Raw genomic sequence first — 22,460 nt, 5'->3', positions numbered from 1 at the left:
AATGATGGGATTTGTTGTTACATATTCATACATGCATACAATATAATTTAACCAACATCAATCCCCAACACTCTACCCATCCTTCCTCACCTCTACCCTGCCCCATACCTTTCCTCTACTGATCTCCCTTTGATTTTCATGAGATTCCCCCCACCTTTCTTTTCGTTTTCTCTCTAGCTTCCACAGATGAGAGAAAACATACAACCCTTGACTTCTGGGCTTGATTTATTTTGCTTAACATAATCATCTCTAGTTCTATTTATTTTCCTGCAAATGACATAATATCATTTTTCTATATGGCTGAATAAAACTCCATTATGTGCAGGTACCACATTTTCTTTATCCATTCATCAGCTGATGGACACCTAGGTTCCATAGTTTGAGTATTGTGAATTATGCTGGAATAAATATGAGTATACATTATCACACAGTAGGATAACTTTAATTCTTTAGGGTAAATAGTGAGGACTGGTATAGCTGGGTCATATGGTGGTTCCATGCCCAGTCTTTTGAGGAACCTCCATATTGATTTCCATAGTGGTTGTACTAATTTACAATTCCACCAACAGTGTAAAAGTGTTTCTTTTCCTCTCCAGCATTTATTATTATTATTTGTATTCTTCATGACTGCCATATTGACTAGTGTGAGATGAAATCTCAGAAGTTTTGATTTATATTTCCCTGATTTATAATGATGCTGAACATTTTTTCATATGTTTATTGGCCATTTGTCTTTCTTCTTTTGAGATGTGTCTGTTCAGTTCATTTGCCCATTTATTAATTGGGTTATTTCATTTTTGTGTAAAGTTTTTTGAGTACTTTATCTAGTACTATATATAGTGTATATAGACTAAGTATATATATAGTACTACATATATATGGTCTATATATATAAAGTACTCAAAAAAAACTTTACACAATACTAATCCTCTGTCAGAAGAGTAGCTAGCAAAGATTTTTCTCCCATTCTGTATATCCTCTGTTCATATTCCTAATTGTCTCCTTTGCTGTACCAGGAGCTTTTTAAATCAGTGCCATTCAGTTTATTAACTCTTGGCATTATTTCCTGGGCTTTAGGGGTCCTGTTGAGGAAGTTGTTGCCTGTGCCTATATGCTAAGTTTTCTTCTAAGAGTTACATATTTCCTGGTCTAATTCCTAGGTCTTTGATCCATTTTGAGTTGATTTTTGTACAGAGTGAGAGATAAGGTTCTAGTTTTATTCTTCTGCATAGGGATAACCAGTTGTCTCAGCACCATTTGTTAAAAAGGCTGTCTTTTCTCCAGTATGTTTTGGGCACCTTTGTCAAGCAAGAATCAAATAACTACAGATGTGCGTCAGTTTGTCTCTGTCTTCTATTCTGTACTTTTGGTCTATATGTCTATTTTTATGATACCATACATTTTCATTACAATAGCTCTTAGTATAATTTGAGGTCTGGTATTGTGATGCCTCCTGATTCATTTTTCTTGCTAAGAACTGCTTTGGCTATTCTAGGTCTGTTATTTTTCCAAATGAATTTCATAACTGCTTTTCTAGTTCTGTGAAAAATTTTCCAAATGAATTTCATAACTGCTTTTCTGTTCTGTGATGGGAATTCCATTGAATCTGTACATTGCCTTTGACCGTAGTATGCCCATCTTAATAATATTAATTCTGCCTATCTATGAATATGGGAGTTCTCTCCATTTTCTGAGGTCGTCTTTAGTTTCTTTCTTTGATGTTCTATAGTTTTCATTGTAGAGGTCTTTCACCTCCTTGGTTAGATTTGTTCCTAGATACTTTATTTTTTAAGCTATTGTGAATGGAATTATTTTCCTGATTTCTTTCTCAGCAAATTCATTATTCATTGTTAATATATAGGAAAGCTACTGATTTTTGTATGTTGATTTTTGTAATCTGCTCCTTTGCGAAATTTGTTTAATTATCTTTAGGAGGCTTTTGATGGAGTTTTATTGATCTTCTAGGTATAGAATCCAGAAATGGTGATAATGTGACTTCTCATTTTTATCCCTTTTATTTCCTTTCCTTGTCTAATTGTTCTGGCTAGGATTTCTAGAACTATATTAAATAGGAGTGGTGAGAGCAGACAATCTTGTCTTATTCCAGATTTTAAATGAAATTCAGTTTTTCCCCATTTACTAAGATGTTGGTTTTGGATTTTTCATAAATAGTTTTATACAATGTTGAGGTAGGTTTCTTCTATGCTTTTATCATGAATGAGTGCTGAGTTTTGTCAAAGGCCTTCTCTGCAACTATTGAGATGACCAATGATTTCTGTCTTAATTCTATTTATGTGTGAATTACATTTATTGCTTTGCATATGTTAAGCCATCCTTTCATCTCTGTAATAAAACCAACTTGGCTGTGTGATGTACAGTCGTCCTAGTAGGTTGTTGAACATGATTGCTAAAGTATTTTTGCTTCTGTGTTCATCAGGGATATTGGTCTGTAGTTTACTTTCCTTGATGTGTCCTTATCTGGTTTTGGTATGAGTATGATACAAAAGCCCTTACCAATCTTAACTGAAAATATTAAGCTGATATTGTAAAATTGTGTTTGAGCAAAGAACTACTGAAAAAGCTATTGAAATCAAGGTCTAGCTGGGCACAGTGACATATGCCTGTAAACCCAGCAACTTGGGAAGCTGAGGCATGGAGATCGTGAGTTCAAAACCAGCTTCAGCAACTTAGCAAGGCCCTTAGCAACTCATAAGACCTTGTCTCTAAATAAAACTAAATATAAAAAAGAACTAGGAATTTAGCTCAGTGGTGAAGCATCCCTGGGTTAAATCCCCAGTACTAAGCAAAAAAAAAAAAAAAAAAAAAAAGAATAGAAATCAAGATTTAGGTTTTGAGGGGCTTTGTTTTGTTTTTTGTTTTTTAAACAACTATGTGAAGAAACCTTGTTTTGGGCTTTTCTAGTTTTGTTCATAAAAAGTATGAAAAGAAAAGTCCTTTTAGCTGGGCTATAATTATTGGATTCAAGATTCTATTTGTAGCTTGATAAGCTTCAAAGTGGGAGGCTAGAAGTCCAAGATCAAGGTGTTGGCAGGATTGGTTCCTTCTTGGAACTCTGAAAAAGAACCTGCTCCCTGTTTGGCACCTGGCTTCTGGTGGCTTGCTGGAGTCCTTGGTGTTCCTTGGCTTAAGATGTGTCACCCTAATCTCTCCCTTCATCTTCACATAGCATTCTTGTGTGCTCATCTGAGTCCAAGTTTCCCTTTTCATAAGGACACTAGGCTCACTGGATTAAGAACTCATTCTTCAGTATGATCCCCCTCTTAACTCATTATGTGAACAACAACCCTATTTCCAAATTAGAACCTACTATAATGCCTTTGGGGTTAGCACTTCAACATATGGATTTCGAGGAGAGATGCAATTCAACCTATAACATTGGTCTTTCTACAAAATTTTTCTACAAAATAACATTTTTCTATTCTGTAACCTTCCTGATCTCAATTTTCTTCTGGTTTAGACAGTGGTTTTTGTGTTGTTGTTCTTTTTATTTTCCCTTAACCTCTGTCAGTACTCCAAATAATAGGAAAATTATCACTGTGGCCTTTTTCTTTTTTTCCTTCAGTGATCTATTTTTGGCTTTTTTATTTCAAAACAGTTTGTGTACATAAACGGGCAATATATTTTGTTGATCCGTCACTTAAAAGAAACAAATCCCTAGGTTGAAAGTTCAATCCAAGATGAGTGTATTACTGAACCAAATATCCAAAATTATTTCATAAAATAAAGTACATGGATCTTTTAAAACAGGAAACAGAAATTAAAAGCAACTAGAAATTCTTCCTACATCATCTGAAAACTAAAAATATCCATATATTGCTTATATTATTACCCAGTTATGGAGATTATTCATGATAAAGAATTAAGTATGTTTTATTTTTAAAAATGAAATTTAGTTTTGTCTAGCAAAATTAAGAAAATTTCACAGGTCTTGGAAGATAGTCTACAGACTGCCAACTCCATGATTATAGGAACTTTATCTGGGTTACTGTCATCCTCAAAGATTAGAACACTATAAGCCATAACAAAGAGTCCCAATAAATATTTGATGATTGATTTTTTCATCGCACTTCTTTTTCTTCTGTTTTTTTATTTGCTCAATAAATCTTAGCGAAATCTGCTTACCATATCCAATTGATCACCCTTACCATACACACATCTCTCGTGGAGCCATGTTCCCGACCTTTACGTCACCTAAGGAGCTCTACAATGATATTAAAGCCTGCACTCATCAGCCATTTGCTCCCACGGTGCCAACCAAGACCTATGATTCAACGATTTTGAAGACAAGAGGTAAAATGTGACTTAAAATTAAAACTATTGATTCTTATTATTATTGGAATTTATACATAATAAAATTAAAGAAAGCAAGAAGCATGAAGGACTCAAAACACAGACATGTGACCCCTCAGTAGATTAGAAAAGTTTGATCCGACTGTGGATGCACCACACAAATCATCAGGGACCCACTGCGGATGTAGCTCAGTGGTTGAGTGCCCCTGAGTTCAATCCCCAGTAGCAAAGAAAAAAAAAATTCTGTCCCAGCTTAGATGATGAGCATAAGGGGCAAGGCAGAAGCAGTGATTAAATTGAAAGCTTAACATTTGAACTAAGACTCAGGCACTAATTTATTCACATTCTCTTGACACCCTGGAGCATCTTTGTGGATGTATTTTATTAGAGAGGGCAGTAATCCTCTGCACCCATCCTAGAGTCTCACCCACCCTAGACTCCTCAGTCTTTGCTGACGAGATGCACACATGCATGAAAGCAGATGACACCTCTGAATGTCTGAAAGATGCTAAAGAGAGGATAATTGAAGGTAAAAGAAAAGGCATGTAGTAGGAAAAAATAAATACTTGTTGAGTTAATAATTTATGCTGTGGAGTAGATAAAGCTCAAGAATTGTCCTATAACATTAATTGTCTTCTGTACATGAATATATTTGTACCAAAGTGCAAGGATCATCAATAACAACCTCAGCACCTTGTTAGCAGACAGGTATGTTTTGGGTTTTGAAAAAGTGTGTAGCAGAAGACTTAAGAGCAGACTTTTCTTTTCCCTCCATACTAAGGGTTGAACCCAGAACCTTACACATGCTAGGCAAGTACTCTACCACTGAACTATACTCCCAGTCCAGAGGCAAGGACTCTGGAGTCAGAGTATAGGCATAAAATTCTGCCCTTACCATTTACTGTGGACTATAGTGGTTTTTCTTAACTTCCGTCTTCACTTCTCAATCTCTAAAATGGGAGTATTAGTGCCAACTTCATAGACAACAAAGATAAGTGTTAACAGTTTGTTTGCTTTCATATAGTGACTCCAGTGTGTGTTCACCATGATGAAATTTTACATTACCTCTCAGACCAGTCAGTATTGATAAGAGGCAGTGCAAACTGATTCTTCTAGAACATTTGTCTGTTTGGTGCTGAGGCTATGCTTAGTTATATTGGGAGAGTGAGATGAGTGAGTGCTGTGCAAAAACCCAAGATATGTATCTAAACAACTGAAAGTTTATAATTGTGTTAGGGAAACTATCAAAATTAACTCATTATTTTCAGTCCTGAATTAGATAATTTCTGAAATTATATTTAGTACATAGTTAGCAAGAAGTCACAGAAATATGTGTTGAACTCATAAAAACACCTTTTAGGGACTAAAGAAACAAGTTGCCTTCTTCATTTTCTGCTCTTCCAAGCATCTACCTCTTTCTGACCAGTCACTCACTCTTAGGGACTTTAAGATGAATCTGTTAATAAGTATAAAAAGATCTTTCCATGAAATAGTACTATATTGGGTTTCTAATCTTCCACTTATTTTAACCTTTTATTAGAAATAAATAGTATGTAGGGTAAGAGTACATGCTCTAGAATCAGATTGCCTGAGTTTGAATTCCATCTACTAGTGCTGTGAACTTGCATACATTTCTTATTCTCTCTGTGCCTCAGTTTCTTTATTCACTGACATGGGAATAATAGTATCTTTCTCATAATAATTTTATGAGAAATGCATGTGATGGTATATTAAAAACAGTACAGTGGCTGGTGCTTTGGAAGTATTCAATAAATGCCAGCCTTTGCTTGTTATATATTAGAATGGAGCTGGGAATGGTGGTGCATGTCTATAACTCCAGCTATTCAGGAAGATGAGGCAAGGGGATCACAGGGTCATAGCCAGCCTGGGCAAATTAGACCCTGTCTCAAAATAATACGGGCTGGGGATGTAGCTCAGTGATAGACTGCTTGCCTAGCATGTACAAGGCCCTGGGCTCAATCCCCAGTACCATAAGGAAAAAATAAGAATGGGTATTCAGAATATTCTTTAGCTTGAAATTTAAAATGAGAACAGAGGCAGCCATGCTGTGTTTGGTAATGCTTATTAAATACAAAACAAGACCTAAGAAGCTGTATTATTTAAAATGTTCTCTTTTACTACCTTTTTGATAGGCAAGTACAATTCCATTTTAAAAAAATAATAATAACCTTTCTATATTTGGGTAAAGAAAAGCCAAAACAGATAGTAAAGAAATTTATCTGTTGAGCCTCCAGACACCAGAAAGAAGATCCAGGAAGATTTATTATGTACCTAAGGATTTTGCTTGTTAAGTACAAGTGCCCTCTATCACTGCTGAGAACACTAAGATTAGAGACTCATTCTCACTCTGGTCCACATGCTGCCCATATAAAGGCTCAAGAATTAAAGAGTAGGCTGCATCTTGAAAGTTATAAGAAGGGGCTAGGAGTGTAGCCCTTAGTATATGCAAGGCCTTGAGTTCAATCCCCAGCACCAATATTTTTAAAAGTTATACTGTATAGCTATAATATACACCAGAATTCATCTCTAATCTATATTGTTTCTATTTATTTCCTTCCATAAACCCATTAGTTAAAAGACTGTTCTTAATTATTCAGGATAACAGTGCTTTTCTTGAAAATTTCAGGTAATCCTTATAGATACGAACTGCTTGATTTTCCCACGGATTCAAAGAAGAAATCATTGATGTGGCCAGGTCAGGATGTGTATTATGATGTAAGTTATCTTTCAAAATGTGTGTTTTAAGAGAAAGTACAATATATTTTTACCCAATAGTTTCTAAAACTCAAAAAGAGATTGTTTTATTTTCTACTTAGGTGAAACTTTTGAGATTTTTGACTATGGTTCACATTTTTCAATTTTATTAGCTGATTTCACATACTTTGGTTAGTTAATGAACATTTCCACAGTTATAAAACAAAAATGTTTCCCTCAGAAAGATGGTGGGGAAGAACTGTTTCACAGCCTTAATCCTGTTTTTAAATTCTTATAATTCATAATGTATCAAGTTATTCCAAATATGCATAGAGTAAACGAGAGACTTTCAGAAAGATTTATGAGCTGTCGTTGTCCCCATCATTATTAGTGCATTTATATTAAGTCTAAAACAAAATAAAACTAAAACAAGAGCTACCATTTATTGAGAAATTGCTATAAATTATGTAATTTAGATGTACTTTAATTCTTATAAAAATCTCATAAGATTAGTATTATCAAGTCCATTTTATCGATAAGGAGACTGAGGCTCAGAGAGTTTGAGACAAGGTCATGATCACAGAAGTCAGGTTTGTAAGACTCTAATCTATGCTGTTAACTTCTGTTCCCTAACTGGCTTCACCCACATCCATTAGATAATTCCTCTGAGAAAGTAACCCATAGCAAGAATGCCTGTTCAAAGACTTGTAACTCATATTTGTGAGCTAATAGTCTTCTCTTTCCTCCTATTTCATCCTATGCCCCAAGGGAAGAGAAAAGACACAAATAACTGATAAACAGGTCCTAACATGTGTCACCTACCTGCAAAAGAGAAAACTCTAGAAACTGTACTTTAGTATTTTTTCCATCCAAGCCAATAAAAAAATATGTATAATGTATTAGTAGAGTGTGAATTTTAAAGAGGCTCAGCTCATGGCTCTACCTTATCAGCTCTGTGACCTGGGTAATATATTTAATCCTTTAGTACCTCAATTTCCTAACAGATAAAATAGGAATGATAATAAAAACTAACTGTTGTCCTGAGAATGAAATTCATATAAAAGTACCTAGCACCATATTAATACTAGCTCATAATAAATTTTAACTGCTATCAGCATTATTATTCCAATGATTATAAAACTTGGTTGAACTAGCAACATTAAGAAACAGATAACTTTGGAAAGAAGAGTGTTCTAAATAAGATGGCTTAATCTTTTAAAATTTAAGTACTAGGGCTTAATTTTTATTTATTTAATGCTTTTATTAGTGCATTATGATTATATGTAATAGTAGGGTTCACTGTGACATAATCATACATTCATAAAATTTAATTTGCTCCATTTCAGTCCCCACAGGCTTAATTTTAACAAAATACTTTTAAATGTTATCTTGGTTTCATCCTTCCACATTATACATTTAGAAAGCCTGTGCCTTCAGGATTTGTAGAACTCTGAGAACCTCTTTCCCACCCAGACCCAGAATTGCCCTATGTTGTTGTCTATTTGGCCTGACTCCGTTTTCATTATCGATCGTTATACTTATGTCACTCTAACCAGGGCCTCTCTTGCTACCTCTCCCCTCTAAGATCTCTTATCACTGACCATTTATGGCCATTACCAGGCCAATCATACATTCTTTTTTCCTTTTACAATTGGGAAGCATACAAAGGTTTTAATATTTTACTTTTCTGGGTTGTTATTATTTGCTAAAGTAGCTAAAGACTTTTGCCCTTTCTCAAGAATAGCAACACTTGGTCTTAGATTTCATCCTAGACTTCTTTCATATCATAAAAGCTATCTTGTAGTCATCTTTTGAGTAAGACTAGATATAATCATAGAGGTTGCTATAAATTTCCCTAACCTTGAACTATTTGACGTGTTTTAACAAAAATATTTCTAAAGTCTACCTGAGCCCATTTATTTAACAGCATTCTTTACAACCCAGTTTTCCTTAAACGTAAATATTTGGACAAGCCCTTGGCTTCCCTTTGAAAGACAGCTCACTTGTCTTACCCCATGAAAGAACTAAGCCACCTGTCCTCTTTCCCATCTAAAATGCCCAAACCCCTCCTAGAGTTACTATCCTCATTTCTGGGGTATTTGTCTTTCCAGAGAGCCCCCATAATCCAAACTCATTCTCAGCTGGACATAATGAATTTGATGAGCATGCATGCACCTCCTTTGGAAACGTCTCATCTTATCAAATCACGAGATGTCCACAAGTGTACCTCTCCATTCCCATCACCACTCTAGGCTCTACGTCTTACCTGCTCAGCCCCAGCAACATCCATGGTATCCAGAGTGAGGAAAAAACATGGCACCCTCACTGTGGTCCCCATCAACCATGCTCCCCATCTTCTATCTTGCACCTCCGTATTTCCACCATTCCATCTCAGGCAGTACTCTTCCCTAACTGCATGGTTTTCTGTTATTTTAATGGTGATATGTGGAGTTTTGGAGATGACATCAAGACACTGGAACCTTGTACATAGTTTTGCATCTAATACTTAATAAACATTTAATAAATAACTAAGTATGCTAGAAATGTAACCAAAGTTTGTATAGTTATATTTCTGTAATTCATATTCAAATTCATATCCTCTAATTCCATATTCAAAACAATTAACTCCTTTTTATAGCCTGAAAGCCTAGAAACTCAAATGTCAGGAATTGGAATTCCTTCCTTGTATTTACCTCCATATCAGAAACAAACTCTGCCCTCAGATTGGTGTACTTAACCAATGAATACCTGTTGTGTGAATGACTGCTACCAGCTCCTCTCTCATTACCCTCTCTGAATAAAATCGCCTTCACGGGGCTGGGGATGTGGCTCAAGTGGTAGCATGCTCGCCTGGCGTGCGTGCAGCCCGGGTTCGTTCCTCAGCACCACATACAACAAAGATATTGTGTCCGCTAAAAACTAAAAAATAAATATTAAAATTCTCTCTCTCTCTCTCTCTCTCTCTCTCTCTCTCTTTCTCTCTCTCTTAAAAAAAATCACCTTCACATTTTAAATATTGACCAGCTCCTCACCGTCATGTGTTTCCTGGCTCTTAAACTGTGATCAAAACACTACAGGCTGAAGTTCACATTTCCCATTTTCTTTTTTGAGCCCTAGACTGCATTTCAATAGATCACTGCTATTATTTCAACCAGTATAAGACACAAGATTAATCTAGCCCCTTAGAACAATTTTGGAAAAATTTCCTTCCTATTTTCAAGTAAGCTAGCACTGCAAATAACGAAAAAAAATAAAGAGAACAAAGAAGGCATTCTTTAACCCTGAAAAAACAAAGTCACATTTTGGTTAAAGGTTTAATAGAGGTAGGCATTTTAATTCTTGAGGCAACTTTGAAGTACCTTTTCCCATGAGTACTCTGCTATGTAAAATGGGGATCACTTCAACCTTACAGAGTTGTCGCAGCAGCAACACGTTTAGGATCTAGAAAGTTAGAGAGCTCCACGCCTCAGGGGGCCTGACTCTGGCCCTTCTCTAGCTGTGCATTTCCCTAGGAAACAGGGAGTCTATATGGGGCCAAGAGGATATGTCCAGGGGAGCCCATGCTCCTCTGACCCACTCCAGAACATGTTCTTTTTTTTTTTTTAATTTTAATAATGTATTTTATTTAAATTAGTATGCTCCAAATCTTGTCATTTCAAAATTCAATCAGTGTAAGAATTATTAACAATATATTTTATTTTGTGTTTGAAATCCAGCATATATTTCATATTTACAGCACATCTCAATGCAGACCAACCACATCTTCAGTGCTTCTGAAGAGCTTTATGTGTGTCTAGTACCATAATATTATATATCCTGGATCTAGTGTTAAGAATTTAGGTGATTTTTAAGAAAATAAAGATGTAGGTAAGGAGTTAAAGTATGCCAAGAGTCTTATCTTATTCTCAGGACAGGTAGCAAAATAAAAATCCTGACAATGTTAAAAATTAATATTAACCAATATAAATATAATATGTAAGCAGAACATGTTCTTGAACCACAAAATTCCCTGACCAAATGGCTTTGAACCCAGTCCCAGGTCCTCCTGAGGACTCTTCCTCCCAAGGAGGAAGGACTAATCCTCCCAAGGGTTAACAGTGTTCCTGAGCTAGTATATTCATCAAGACCAAAGGGGTAACCAGAGATGGCTGTTGTCTGGAAGTGGGAATGATGGGAGGATGGAGCCAGTAGAAAAGAGCAGTGAGGGGTGCTGAGGCCAGAGGCAGCAGTTGGCTCTTCCTGAGTCGCCATTTAGTGGTCTAAATTAGAACCTGGATTTCCAGGTTGTTATAAAGGTATTCTGTCTGAGCAAAAGAATGAAACATATTGTATTATCAGCTTACTGGCTGACTTAAACTATTTAGACAAATGGAATATGGACTTCCAGCTTCAGCTGGAAGGTTCTGCAAATGTTAAAGGTGGGCTTGGATGTAGGACAATGAGTGGCATAATGTTCAAGAAATGCTGGTTCCACACTGTCACCGCCATCTATACCTCTGCTCCTACTGTTTCAATTCTAAATTGTCATTCAAAGTTCAGTTTTTGTGGTATGACAGAAGGGCTCCTCCTTCCCATCCCACTCCCAACCCTGCTTCTTGATTCAGCTGAAATCAATCTCTCCCTTCTCTGAACTTCAAAATCATTTTGTTTTAATTTCTTTTATAGCAAAGAGCTACTTACTCTCTTATATCCTCTACTGGCCAATATACTCGTGGATGGCTGGCTTTATTTCGGACCTGTCCTCATTTCCTGCCACTATTGTGTACACATAGGTGCTCAATAAATATTAACAAAGTGTCATCAATCTAAGAAAAGATGAATTTCTAAGTAACCAGAAAGACTGCAATGAAACTCATTCAATCATGTTTACATGCATACCTCTTTTTAAAAATACAAAAACTCATGTGTCTAAAGAATGAAAATTGTATTTGCATTTGAGTGACTTAAATCTTCTCAAAAAGTCATAAAAGTTATCTTATGGTTTCATGTCAAGCAGGGAAAGAAAAATAGAAGCCACACAATTTTGGCTATTCTCAGCCAAAAGAGTACCTTAGAACCTTTTGTATCTCTAACAGATTTCATTGGCTGTAGAATATCCAGGAGCATTTCTCTAATATAAGTTCTCAGAAGCTTTTAGAAAAAACCTTATCATTTTGTTATTTAAAAAAAAACTCTCAATTATGGTGAATATAAGGAAAAAGCCACCATACCTAGCTTGAGAATTAGTAATTAATGAATTTTTTAAAAGCATCTAGCAGGGCTGGGGATGTGGCTCAAGTGGTAGCGCGCTCGCCTGGCATGCATGCGGCCCAGGTTCGATCCTCAGCACCACGTACAAACAAAGATGTTGTGTCCGCCAAGTACTAAAAAAAATAAATGTTAAAAAATTCTCTCTCTCTCTCTCCCTCTCTCTCTCTCTCACTCTTTCTTTAAAAAAAAAAAAAAGCATCTAGCTTCATCCTAGATTTTCCTTTGTCCCTTTCCTGAAGAAATACTGAGTCCATCTTTACTCTACTAGATGAAATAACAGCAATAATCTTTATGTTCAATTCTAGATTCCTAAATGTGCAGAGAAAAATAAGCCAACATTCTACCCAAAACCACCTAAAACTTTCGCTCCCAACACTTCTTTAAATACATGGGATGTTCTTAAGTCCATAAAAGAAGCCAACATACGAAAAAATCTTGAAAGGTCCCATTGGATCTCTTCATACAATCATGATTTTACAGGTATGAGTCACATTAATACAAGTAAAAAATGAGAACAAAATTGGGATATTCAACAAATGCTATTACACATTTTCATCTTCTTATATTTCCTGTTTCTCAATATAAGCACTAATATTAATTAAGAGGTAAGTTTCTCTTAATGGGTAGCTGGGAGAGGTAGGACTGGTTTCCATTGGTTGGTTCTAATAATATTATTAAGGAGATGGGCTGTATCTATGTAGGGTAATTTAATTATTATTCTTCATTTACTCTACCAAAATAATAAGATAGTGTTTCCACTAAGGCCTGGGACCCATGAACCCCCTTGAACTGGATGATTACCACGAAAAGGAGGTAGCAGAATTAACTGGACAGAAAGGATTTGACCCACAGCCTGTAAGTAATTGCAATCAACTCTGTTATTTAAAGGGAGAATATCCAGTGTTGATATCCTTCCTGCTTTGCCCACTTTTATATCTGTCATGAGTACTGGTGCCCAACCTAGCAAAGAGAAAATTTAATTTTAGAAGTTAATTCTGAACTGTTCGGAACTGATTTGAACACCCTTTTGTACTCTTTGGAAAAACAAAGTTTCTTTTCTTCTTAGCAGTACTATTTTTTAACAGATTTTCTACTATGCTACTATTGGCTTAAAAAAGAATAGAGCCTAGCTAGTAATTCAATGAGATTCTTAATAAATTGGATCTTTGCACATTTGTATATCTTGTACATTATCATTGCTTTTAAAGAGATTAAAAACTTCTTCATGATATTCACAATAATTGAGAGTTGGCTGAATTACAATCAAAAACCAATAAATTCTCTGCCTATATCAATAGAGACTTCTTAGTTGATTATGTGAAATAGACTGGAAGAAATGATCAAGCCTTTTCATAACAGAAGGTATAATCTGTTGACTTTATTACATAAATAAAGTGAAATTACTTATTAGTATGCATATATGTGGTTTATTTTAGAACTTAATTTCCCCCCTCTGGCTATAAATTTTAAAAACAAAATGTTATCAAACATGTCAACTATGGAAGACACATAAAAGATGACTATTAGATTATTTCAGTATGAACTCTAGACTGAGATGTACATATTCAAGTTACATTAGCTTCAGCATTTACCACAGTGATGTAAAATCATAACACCAGAAATAGGTCTGTACACTGTTTTATCATTCACCAAATGGCTTTTAATTGTCTTGATTTTTCTCTTGTGATGTGGATTCTCTGTGGCTAGAAAATATACAAATACTCTGGCACTATTCAGGTGTGTTCAACAACTGTCCATATTTCCACATGACCCTGTAGGGTTTAGCCCCTCAATAAGCAACTTTATCATTTTTACAGAGAAACACTTGTACACAAAGGATGTTTGTGAAGTATATTGAGCACAAAATGTGCAGATAAATCATAACAAGATAAAATATACATAAAATCATTTGAAGTTTAAAACAGTTTCAGTGAAAATTGCTGGCTTATGACTGAAATGTAAACAATAGACTCTGGGAAAGCTTGTTTTAGAAACAGATATGAACTTTTTTTGTATAGAATAAAATATGGGTAATAAAAACTGCTTGTGCATAAGGGATACTGTCAGTTTCATATAAGCCCTATCCTGCTTTTAATGACAAATTTAACAAAGCATGTAGAGTTGGAATTTTTCCTTTCTTCATAGTATATTTACTCAAGCTGGGCACAGTGGCACAAGCCTGTAATCCCAACAGCTCGGGAGGCTGAGGCAGGAATACTGAGTTCAAAGCCAGCCTCAGCAAAAGGTGAGGCGCTAAGCAACTCAGTGAGACCCTATCTCCAAAGAAAAATACAAAATAGGGCTGGGAATGTTGATCAGTGGTCAAGTGCTCCTGTGTTCAATCCCCCTGTCCCCCTAAAATACCACAGTATATTTACTCAAAGTTGATCAGCTAAAAGTTAAAAAAAAAAAAAAAAAGTTAGTGACCCAGTATGACAATTCCTCCAACTTTAAGCATATTTGTTTCAAAAGCCCATTCTTTAAGTCCAAGCTACAGTTATTATTTTCTCAACATTCTCATTCTATTCTCTCTCCTATCAATTCCATCAACATACATAAAGTCTTTATTTTTTAAAATATTTTTTTAGTTGTACATGGACACACTATCTTTATTTTTATGTGGTATTGAGGATCGAACCCAGTGCCTCACTCATGTGAGGCAAGTGCTCTACCACTGAGCTACAACCCCAGCCCTACAGTCTTTATTTTTTTCATTATATTACTATAAAATTTTTTCAAACATATAGAAAAGTTTAATAATTTTAGTTAATATCCATATACTTACTATGTAAATTCTATCATTAATACTTTAGTATACTTGTTCTATCAAAATTTAATTTACCCACCTTTCCATACCTCTAGCCATCCAGCAATATACTTTATTATTTTTAACATGCTTTTACAGACATTAGTATACTTTACAGATATTAGTATACTTTACCCCTAAACATTTGACAGGCATATCATTAACCAAATTTCAGTATTTGTTTGCAGTTTTTTTCTTTGGTGCAATTTCAACTAACATATATTTCACTTTCAATCTAGATTACACATTTACTGAGTTATGACAAATGCATATACCTTTTGTAATCCAAACTCCTATCATAATATAGAAAACTATCATCATTCCAGAAAATTCCTTCATGTCCTTCCCAGTCAACTCTTCCTTCTTCCTGCCACCCGACACATCTCTATTAATGTCACTTAGAATATACTCCCTACTTTTGAAGTTACTAGTCATGACTGAGTTCATAATATTTATAATACATCTCAAAAAGAATCATAGACTTAACACATTTTTAAAAAATGACTGAGTTCAAAATATTTACAATACATCTCAAAAAGAATCATAGACTTTTTAACACATTTTAAAAATAAGCACAGATAGACTGGGGTGTACAGTGACAAAGCATGGATAAGATGCTGGGTTCAAACCCCCAGCATCAATAAATAAATAAGCAAGCACAATCATAACACCTCAGACCAGTGCTTCTCAAAGCACAACAGAGATGCTTGTTAAAAATGCAGATTCATGGGCTGGGTGTTTAGCTCAATAGTACAGCATGTGCTTAACATGTCTAAAGCCCTAAGTTTAATCCCCAGCACTTCCTCCTCAAAAAATTCAGATTCCTAAGTCCCACTGTAGACCTTCTGAATTACAGTTTTAAAAGGTCCAGGTTAGGAATTTCATTTTCTGCCATCTTTGAAGGTAATTCTTGCATGGGCTCTTTCTCATCCAGCAAGGAGGTCCACGGAACAGGGTAGAGGAGAGTATAGCTGCAGAGTCGCTATTCAAGACCTCCAGAGACCAAGCAGGAAGCAGGTCTGATTTTATTGCGCAGTTACCATGTATATGTACTCAGGCAGTAGCTAAGCAGATTACAGGCTGCCACCAATGCAATTTCTGCTAACCGTCCTTGCAGCGACCAGTCAAGGAATGAGCCATAGAGCAAGCACAGGGAGTGGCCTCCTGCCCAGGGCTGTGCTATGGGGTAAGCAGCCCCGCCCACATGCCTAGCACAAGGGGAGTGGCCTGTCACTCAGATGCCCTTAAAGTATGCCATGTATGCAGTACTCCAGGCACTTGTCCCCACAGTTTTATTTAGAGACAGGGTCTCAGTTACTTAGTGCCTCACTGTTGCTGAGGCTGGCTCTGAACTCACTATCCTCCTGCCTTAGCCTCTGGAGCCACTAGGATTACAGGTGTGTGCAACTTCGGCTTCAATGCCATTTTTTCTTGAGAAAAAGGAAAAAGAAGTTTTATTCCTTAGCAGATATCTTTAAATATATCTTAAAATTTTTTGAAATGTGCACTCCTACACCTATCTCACTTTTACACAATAGAAATTGGAATGAGTGTTCACCTGCCACTTATTAATATTTATCAAGCAATTAATTTTCTTCTTTCTCTTCCATCACTACAGCAAGAAAAATTCCACTCTATTTTAAAACCCTCTAGACCCTTGGAAGGGCGAATCGCCCGACTTACTCAGAATCGACGTCCTCTGGAGGCTATTATCCAGCAAAGTCCACGTTCCTGTCCAGATTGTACCCCTAATGTTTTGTGTACTTTTCATACCTTTATACCCAGTTCTGTAGAAATGATGGCACTAAGTGATAATATACCAGCTGGCGTGACTCATAAAAACCAGGATATTGAAGAGAAGATCAAGGAAGAACAAAGCTTACTATCTAACTACTCACTCAAACCTTCTTACTCAACAAAGGATCTGACTAGCATTTATGACATAAAACCATTTCCAAAAATCACAGATACTAAAAAGACAGAAGATTTGTACTGGAGACAGCTGTCATCAAAACCCCGACCTATATCTTACTGTAAATCAAGTGAATACATTCCCTATGAACGCTCTAAATCTACCCTACACAATCCATATAATATATGTAGAAACCGGGTCAGCTTTGCTAAACCTAGTCTTTTACAAACCAAACCAGACATGGAAATAATCAATTTAGAACGTAAATATTTAGGTAAGCCAGAAGAACAGCTGGGCTTGAACATGGAAAAAAACAAAGAAATAAGATCTATTCTGGGTTGGATTCCTAAAGCTGGAGTGGCCAAGCCTCAGACCAACCTTCTGGATCTTAAGAACTCTTTCTCAAAAACTGGTGCACAAAAACATTTCTATAAATCAATTCTAGACGACCATAAAGACCTTAGGGAAAAGGTGAATTCAGGGATGAAACACCAATTCTATGGCCATAATTCCTATGATTTCTATAATTGAGATATTCCTTCTTCCCTTCAAAACCCAGCCTCTTGCAAGAAAAAAAAATATTACAGAAATTCCTTCATTTTGCTGGCATGTTTCTAGAGTAAGCCATAATGGCCTCATTAAGGAGGTTTATGTTTTCAGGAATTTAAGTTAGGACCTAGTCAGAGGAACCAAGAAAAGGTGATGTTCTGATGTCTTGAAAAGTTTGAGTAATTTGGCAATAAAAATTACTACCAGAAAAATGTATACCCAGCCTCATCTTCAAATTATACTCTAAAGAAGTTTTCCAAAATTTCATGAAAAGCAATGTGCACAACGAAGTTTACATCATCTTTTTACAGAAAGTACAAATTTGAAAAAACTCAAATTCTCAAGAATTGAGAAATGATTATACAATCTGTTGTACCTTAATAAAATAAATGTGAATCCTGTCCTTTTATGTAAATGTTTGCACAAGATACTTTTTCCAGTTCCACCAGAGGAACTGATATCTATGGCAGTTGTAGCTTTATAAAATGTATTTCCTAAGTCTTAAAAGTTGAAAATACTCCTTGATCAATGGGCTGCAGAATGGATGTTATGTAAGCCAGCATAAAAACATTACCCTTATTGTACATCTCCATCAGAGCTCTTAGGTAAGCAGGTACATTGTTAATAAGGAGTAATTTTTTGAAAGAAAAAAATTTTTGAACAATTAAGTCTCAATAGTGGGCTTAAAATATTCACTAAATCATCTTGTAAACACATGCTGTCATCCAGGCTTTGCTGTTCCTCTCAGCACAGTTGATTTAGTATAATTCTAAAGGACTCTAGGATTTTTGGAATAGCAAATGAGTATATGCTTCAACTTAAAATCACCAGCTGTATTTTCTCCCCTACCAAAAGAGTTGTCCTGTCTTGAAGCTTTGAAGCCAGGCATTGATTTCTCCCAACTATTAAAGTCCTAGATAGCCTCACCTTCCAATATAAGAATGTTTCATCTACTCTGGAAAGCAGTTGTTTATTGTAGACAGCTTAAGTAGTTTACTAGAAGTTCTAAATGACTTGCTTCTACATCAGCACTTGCTACTTCACTTTGCAATTTTATTTTATGAAGATGGCTTATTTCCTTAAACCTCAAGAACCAACTTCTGTCAGTTTCAAGTTTTCCTCTGCACCTTCTCTCTTATCCTTAACAAAATCGTAAAGAGAGTTAGGGCCTTCATCTGGATTAGGCTTTGGCTTAAGGGAATGTTATGGCTGGTTTGATCTTCTATCCAGACCACTACAACTTTCTCCACATCCGCAATAAGAAAACCATTTGGCTAAATCAAAGTAGAAGCTGATAGAACTCAGGAAATTAATCAGAAACTGGAGGCTGAATTTGAGGGACGAAGAAGTCTAAACGTGACGTCCCAGTGACAGAAATGCATGTCAGGAAAGGGAGCTAGGTTTGAAGTGTAACTCGAAGCAGTGATAATAAAACCTGCATTTCTAATATGACCAGAAGGGATGCAATCCTTTAGACTTCCCAGAACATTCTAAATCACCTAAAATCGTGTTTCTTTCTAAATGCTTGCCTGCACATCCGTCTGCACAGAGACGCGAAGGGAAGGAGGAGACTTTAGAAGAAAAAGAAGCGGCAGGCATAGGGCCAGAGCGATCACCCGCAACTGCAGCACCTTCCCCAGTCTTGGGAGTGAAGGCAAAAAAAAGAAACTGGTCACAAGCTCCTGTCAAATAACTCCTGGTTCCTTGTTCATGGTATCCATCGAGGTGCTGCTGGCACCAGCGGTGGAAATACGACCCAGCCTGGGTAAAGGTCGCCAGCTGACCGGATGGTAGACCTTTAAGTGTGTCAAAGTTAGGGCGACTCCCTCTGGACGGAGATCGAACGATCCCCTCAAAGATATTACAACCTTGCTCTGGAGAATTGATACCTTAGCTGTTTAACTTCCTCAAGCCAAAAATCTCCGCTCCACCCTCCACGCAGCACACGCAGGCGCGCAGAGGCTGGGAGTGACGTCAGCCCCTCCCCGCACCGCCTCGAAGTCGAACATCCAAGGCCTGTCGTAAGAGCCGGGCAGGAGCGGCCTGGAGAAAAAGGGCATCCACGCGACACATCCTACCCTGCTAGCTGGTAAGCGCGCGCACGTTGCTGCCTGACCCTGGACGCCATAGCCAATGAGGCTCCGTAACGTCACCGCGTATGAGCCGGCTCGGCCTCACGTCAGGCCGCGGGGAGATGGAGCGAGTGCGGTTGCACTGACACCGGTACATAGGCGCAGACCGGCGTGTCCTTGGGCTAGAGAGTGGGACGTCTGGCTTCTGTTCGGGATCCTTCTTTGCTTCTTTGCGCTAGCCACGAAAGAACGGTGAGCACGAGGCGTAGAAACTGTAGTAGGTGGGAGAAAAAGCTGTGAGAGGCGCGCACAAGCGTGGGAGCACGCGGGCGGACGCGAAGCCGATGCCAGGGTCTCGGAGTGGAGCTAGCGCGGGGTCGGCTGGGCTGGGACTGGGCAACCAACACCGGATGTCTTGAGATGGAGCAGAACCGTAACTAGGTAGAAGTCTGGACCAGGTGGAGAATTGGAGGCGGTTTAGATGCCGATTCGACAAAGATGCGGTCCCCGGGTTGCCATTGCCCAGGGCCTGTGGAACTGATCGGCAACAATTCCTCCCGGAGGGCAGGAGCGCAACGCTTCAGGTTCTCCTTCAGAGAGCCAAAGCTGCCGCTCTTATGCTAAGGAGTCATTTTTTTTTTCCCCCTGGGCCATGTGTCATTCCTCTTGTTAAGCGTTCGGACATCTCAAAAGGATGTTGCACCAGTCTCCTTGAAACTGATCTGAGTGAGTGACCTCGTGGTCACCCTCGGGATCTCAGAGGTGGAGGTGGGAATAACCCTGTCCCAGCCTTTCCCTGTACTCTCAAACCACAGCAGTGCAAGTGAAGTGAGTTAAGCTAGACGTGTTAAGGCTGAAAGAGCTGAGACCCACCCCCCAATACCTTTTAAAAATTAACGGGTTTTGCCTTATCTTCAAAGAGAAGTGCCTGTAAGTTGTAGCACAAATAAGTAATTGGGTCTTTGTAAAGTTGGGATTTTAGTGGTTTCAGTTTAATGCAGTTCAGTTCAGTTTCAGATTTGTGACTTTTTGACCTTGACCTCATCTTTTGAAACTGAATTTTGAGCTAGGTTCCCACTTCTCTTATTTGGGTTTAACCTTCTGTCTCATACATACAAATATATATTTTAAGGAGATTCTCCTATATAGTAGTTGTTTTGCTACTGAAGAGTTTTGCAAATGTACTAAGTAAAGCAAAATGGGTCCTGGTACTTAGTGTCATAGATTAGCAGTTAAGTGAGTGGAGTGATCATTGGTTTCCACCGTGTTATTCCTTAGGGAAAACAATTTTCTGTATTACTGTTGGGTCTTTCGCTTTTTTTAGAATTAAAAATGGGTGATGTTGAGAAAGGCAAGAAGATTTTTGTTCAGAAGTGTGCCCAATGCCACACGGTGGAAAAGGGAGGCAAGCACAAGACTGGGCCAAATCTCCATGGACTGTTTGGGCGGAAGACAGGTCAGGCTGCTGGATTCTCTTATACAGATGCCAACAAGAACAAAGGTAAGAGAAGGACTGTTGTTAAATAACAGCACAGATTGCATGAATGTACTCTTATTTGGAGTATCATTTATTTAACCAATGCATCCCTTTTTGTTTAGGCATCACCTGGGGAGAGGATACACTGATGGAGTATTTGGAGAATCCCAAAAAGTACATCCCTGGAACAAAAATGATCTTCGCTGGCATTAAGAAGAAGGGAGAAAGGGCAGACCTAATAGCTTACCTCAAAAAAGCCACTAATGAGTAATAGCTACTGCCTTATTTATTACCAAACAGAAATGTCTCTTGGCTTTTTTATGTGCACCATAATTTAATTGATGTGATACACCAGAAATCAGATCATGAATGACTGACAAAATTATTTTTGTTGGACAATCCTGATTTAAGTAAAACTTACTTGTAGTTAAATTAATATTTTGGTTATATTCCCACTTCAGTAAATTCTATCACTGTTTCCCCTTTTTAAAGTTGTGGTTGGACTTAATTAGTAATGTTCAGTATTTCACAAAAATGGTGAATGACATCTGAAAACTGGTTTTATATTTAGTTTTATAGAACTGATTATGTGAATATGTTTAAAATATGGGGGAAATCCCTTCACTCTCTCAGAACCAAGCATGATTCACATTTGTTTCAATTTGTGTTCATTAGCTTATTAAAGGTTGAAGATAAGGAAGCAGTGTCTATTTTTGTTGACCATGCCAATTTAATTAGAATTCCCTGTATCTAAAATGCTGTTCTTTCCTTATGGAAAGGCATTTTTAGTGTGGTTTATGTATGATATTAAATAAAGAATATTTAACACTTCTCAAATTTAAAGCTGATCTATAAGTTCAGATGCTTTTTAAGTCAGCATAATACAGTAACAAGTTAGACTTTACTTTTTAATTCTTTATTTTCTAAGACTAAGTTATCATTCAGGATTGTTTTTAAACAACTATTCAGAAACAATACTATGGAACATCTAGGTGGTTGGTAGTGGTGCTTTTTGCCAACTTATTAGATGGAAAGATTAAGGTAAAAGAGATATACCCATCAATACAAATTTGTAAAATACGTTACCATAAGATTTAAGATAATTAAAAACAATCACAGATCATGATTTTTTGATTGTGCTTGATTTAATGACTAATGCCAAAACTATAATGGTTAAAAAGTACATAACCCTGAATGTCAGTGCAGCAGTGGTTGCTAGTTAAGTACTTTCTTAACTTGGTCCTCTAGGACAACCCGAACTAAAAACAACATATTGCTAATTCATTCCTAGAGTTTCCTTGACTAGAAAGTAAATTGCCAAACATGAATAGAGGAGTGCTTCTGGTCATGGTTTTGACAGTGAATGAT

At 36.9% G+C, this 22,460-nt stretch overlaps 2 protein-coding genes across 2 annotated transcripts in view; both read left to right on the top strand.

Annotated features, from left to right (window-relative positions):
- Spmip4 (sperm microtubule inner protein 4) overlaps positions 1 to 17,525 on the top strand; it is a 32,005-nt gene extending 14,480 nt beyond the window's left edge. The window contains exons 5-9 of the mRNA XM_077105621.1: positions 4,130 to 4,311; positions 6,959 to 7,047; positions 12,582 to 12,756; positions 13,040 to 13,131; positions 16,701 to 17,525. Of these exons, the coding sequence (XP_076961736.1) occupies positions 4,130 to 4,311; positions 6,959 to 7,047; positions 12,582 to 12,756; positions 13,040 to 13,131; positions 16,701 to 17,525 (1,363 nt within the window). The remainder of the gene's footprint in view (positions 1 to 4,129; positions 4,312 to 6,958; positions 7,048 to 12,581; positions 12,757 to 13,039; positions 13,132 to 16,700) is intronic.
- Positions 17,526 to 19,735: 2,210 nt separating this feature from the next.
- Cycs (cytochrome c, somatic) lies at positions 19,736 to 21,929 on the top strand. The gene is made up of 3 exons (XM_076835468.2): positions 19,736 to 19,867; positions 20,940 to 21,116; positions 21,215 to 21,929. Exons 2-3 carry the CDS (start codon positions 20,948 to 20,950, stop codon positions 21,361 to 21,363), a joined length of 318 nt encoding a protein of 105 aa, XP_076691583.1. The 5' UTR covers positions 19,736 to 19,867; positions 20,940 to 20,947; the 3' UTR covers positions 21,364 to 21,929.
- Positions 21,930 to 22,460: the final 531 nt, after the last annotated feature.

Source organism: Callospermophilus lateralis, chromosome 1 (assembly GCF_048772815.1).
Source record: "Callospermophilus lateralis isolate mCalLat2 chromosome 1, mCalLat2.hap1, whole genome shotgun sequence".
Classification (NCBI taxonomy): Eukaryota; Metazoa; Chordata; class Mammalia; order Rodentia; family Sciuridae; genus Callospermophilus; species Callospermophilus lateralis.
Note: the sequence above shows the minus strand (reverse complement) of the source record. Positions and strands in the feature narration are given on the sequence as shown.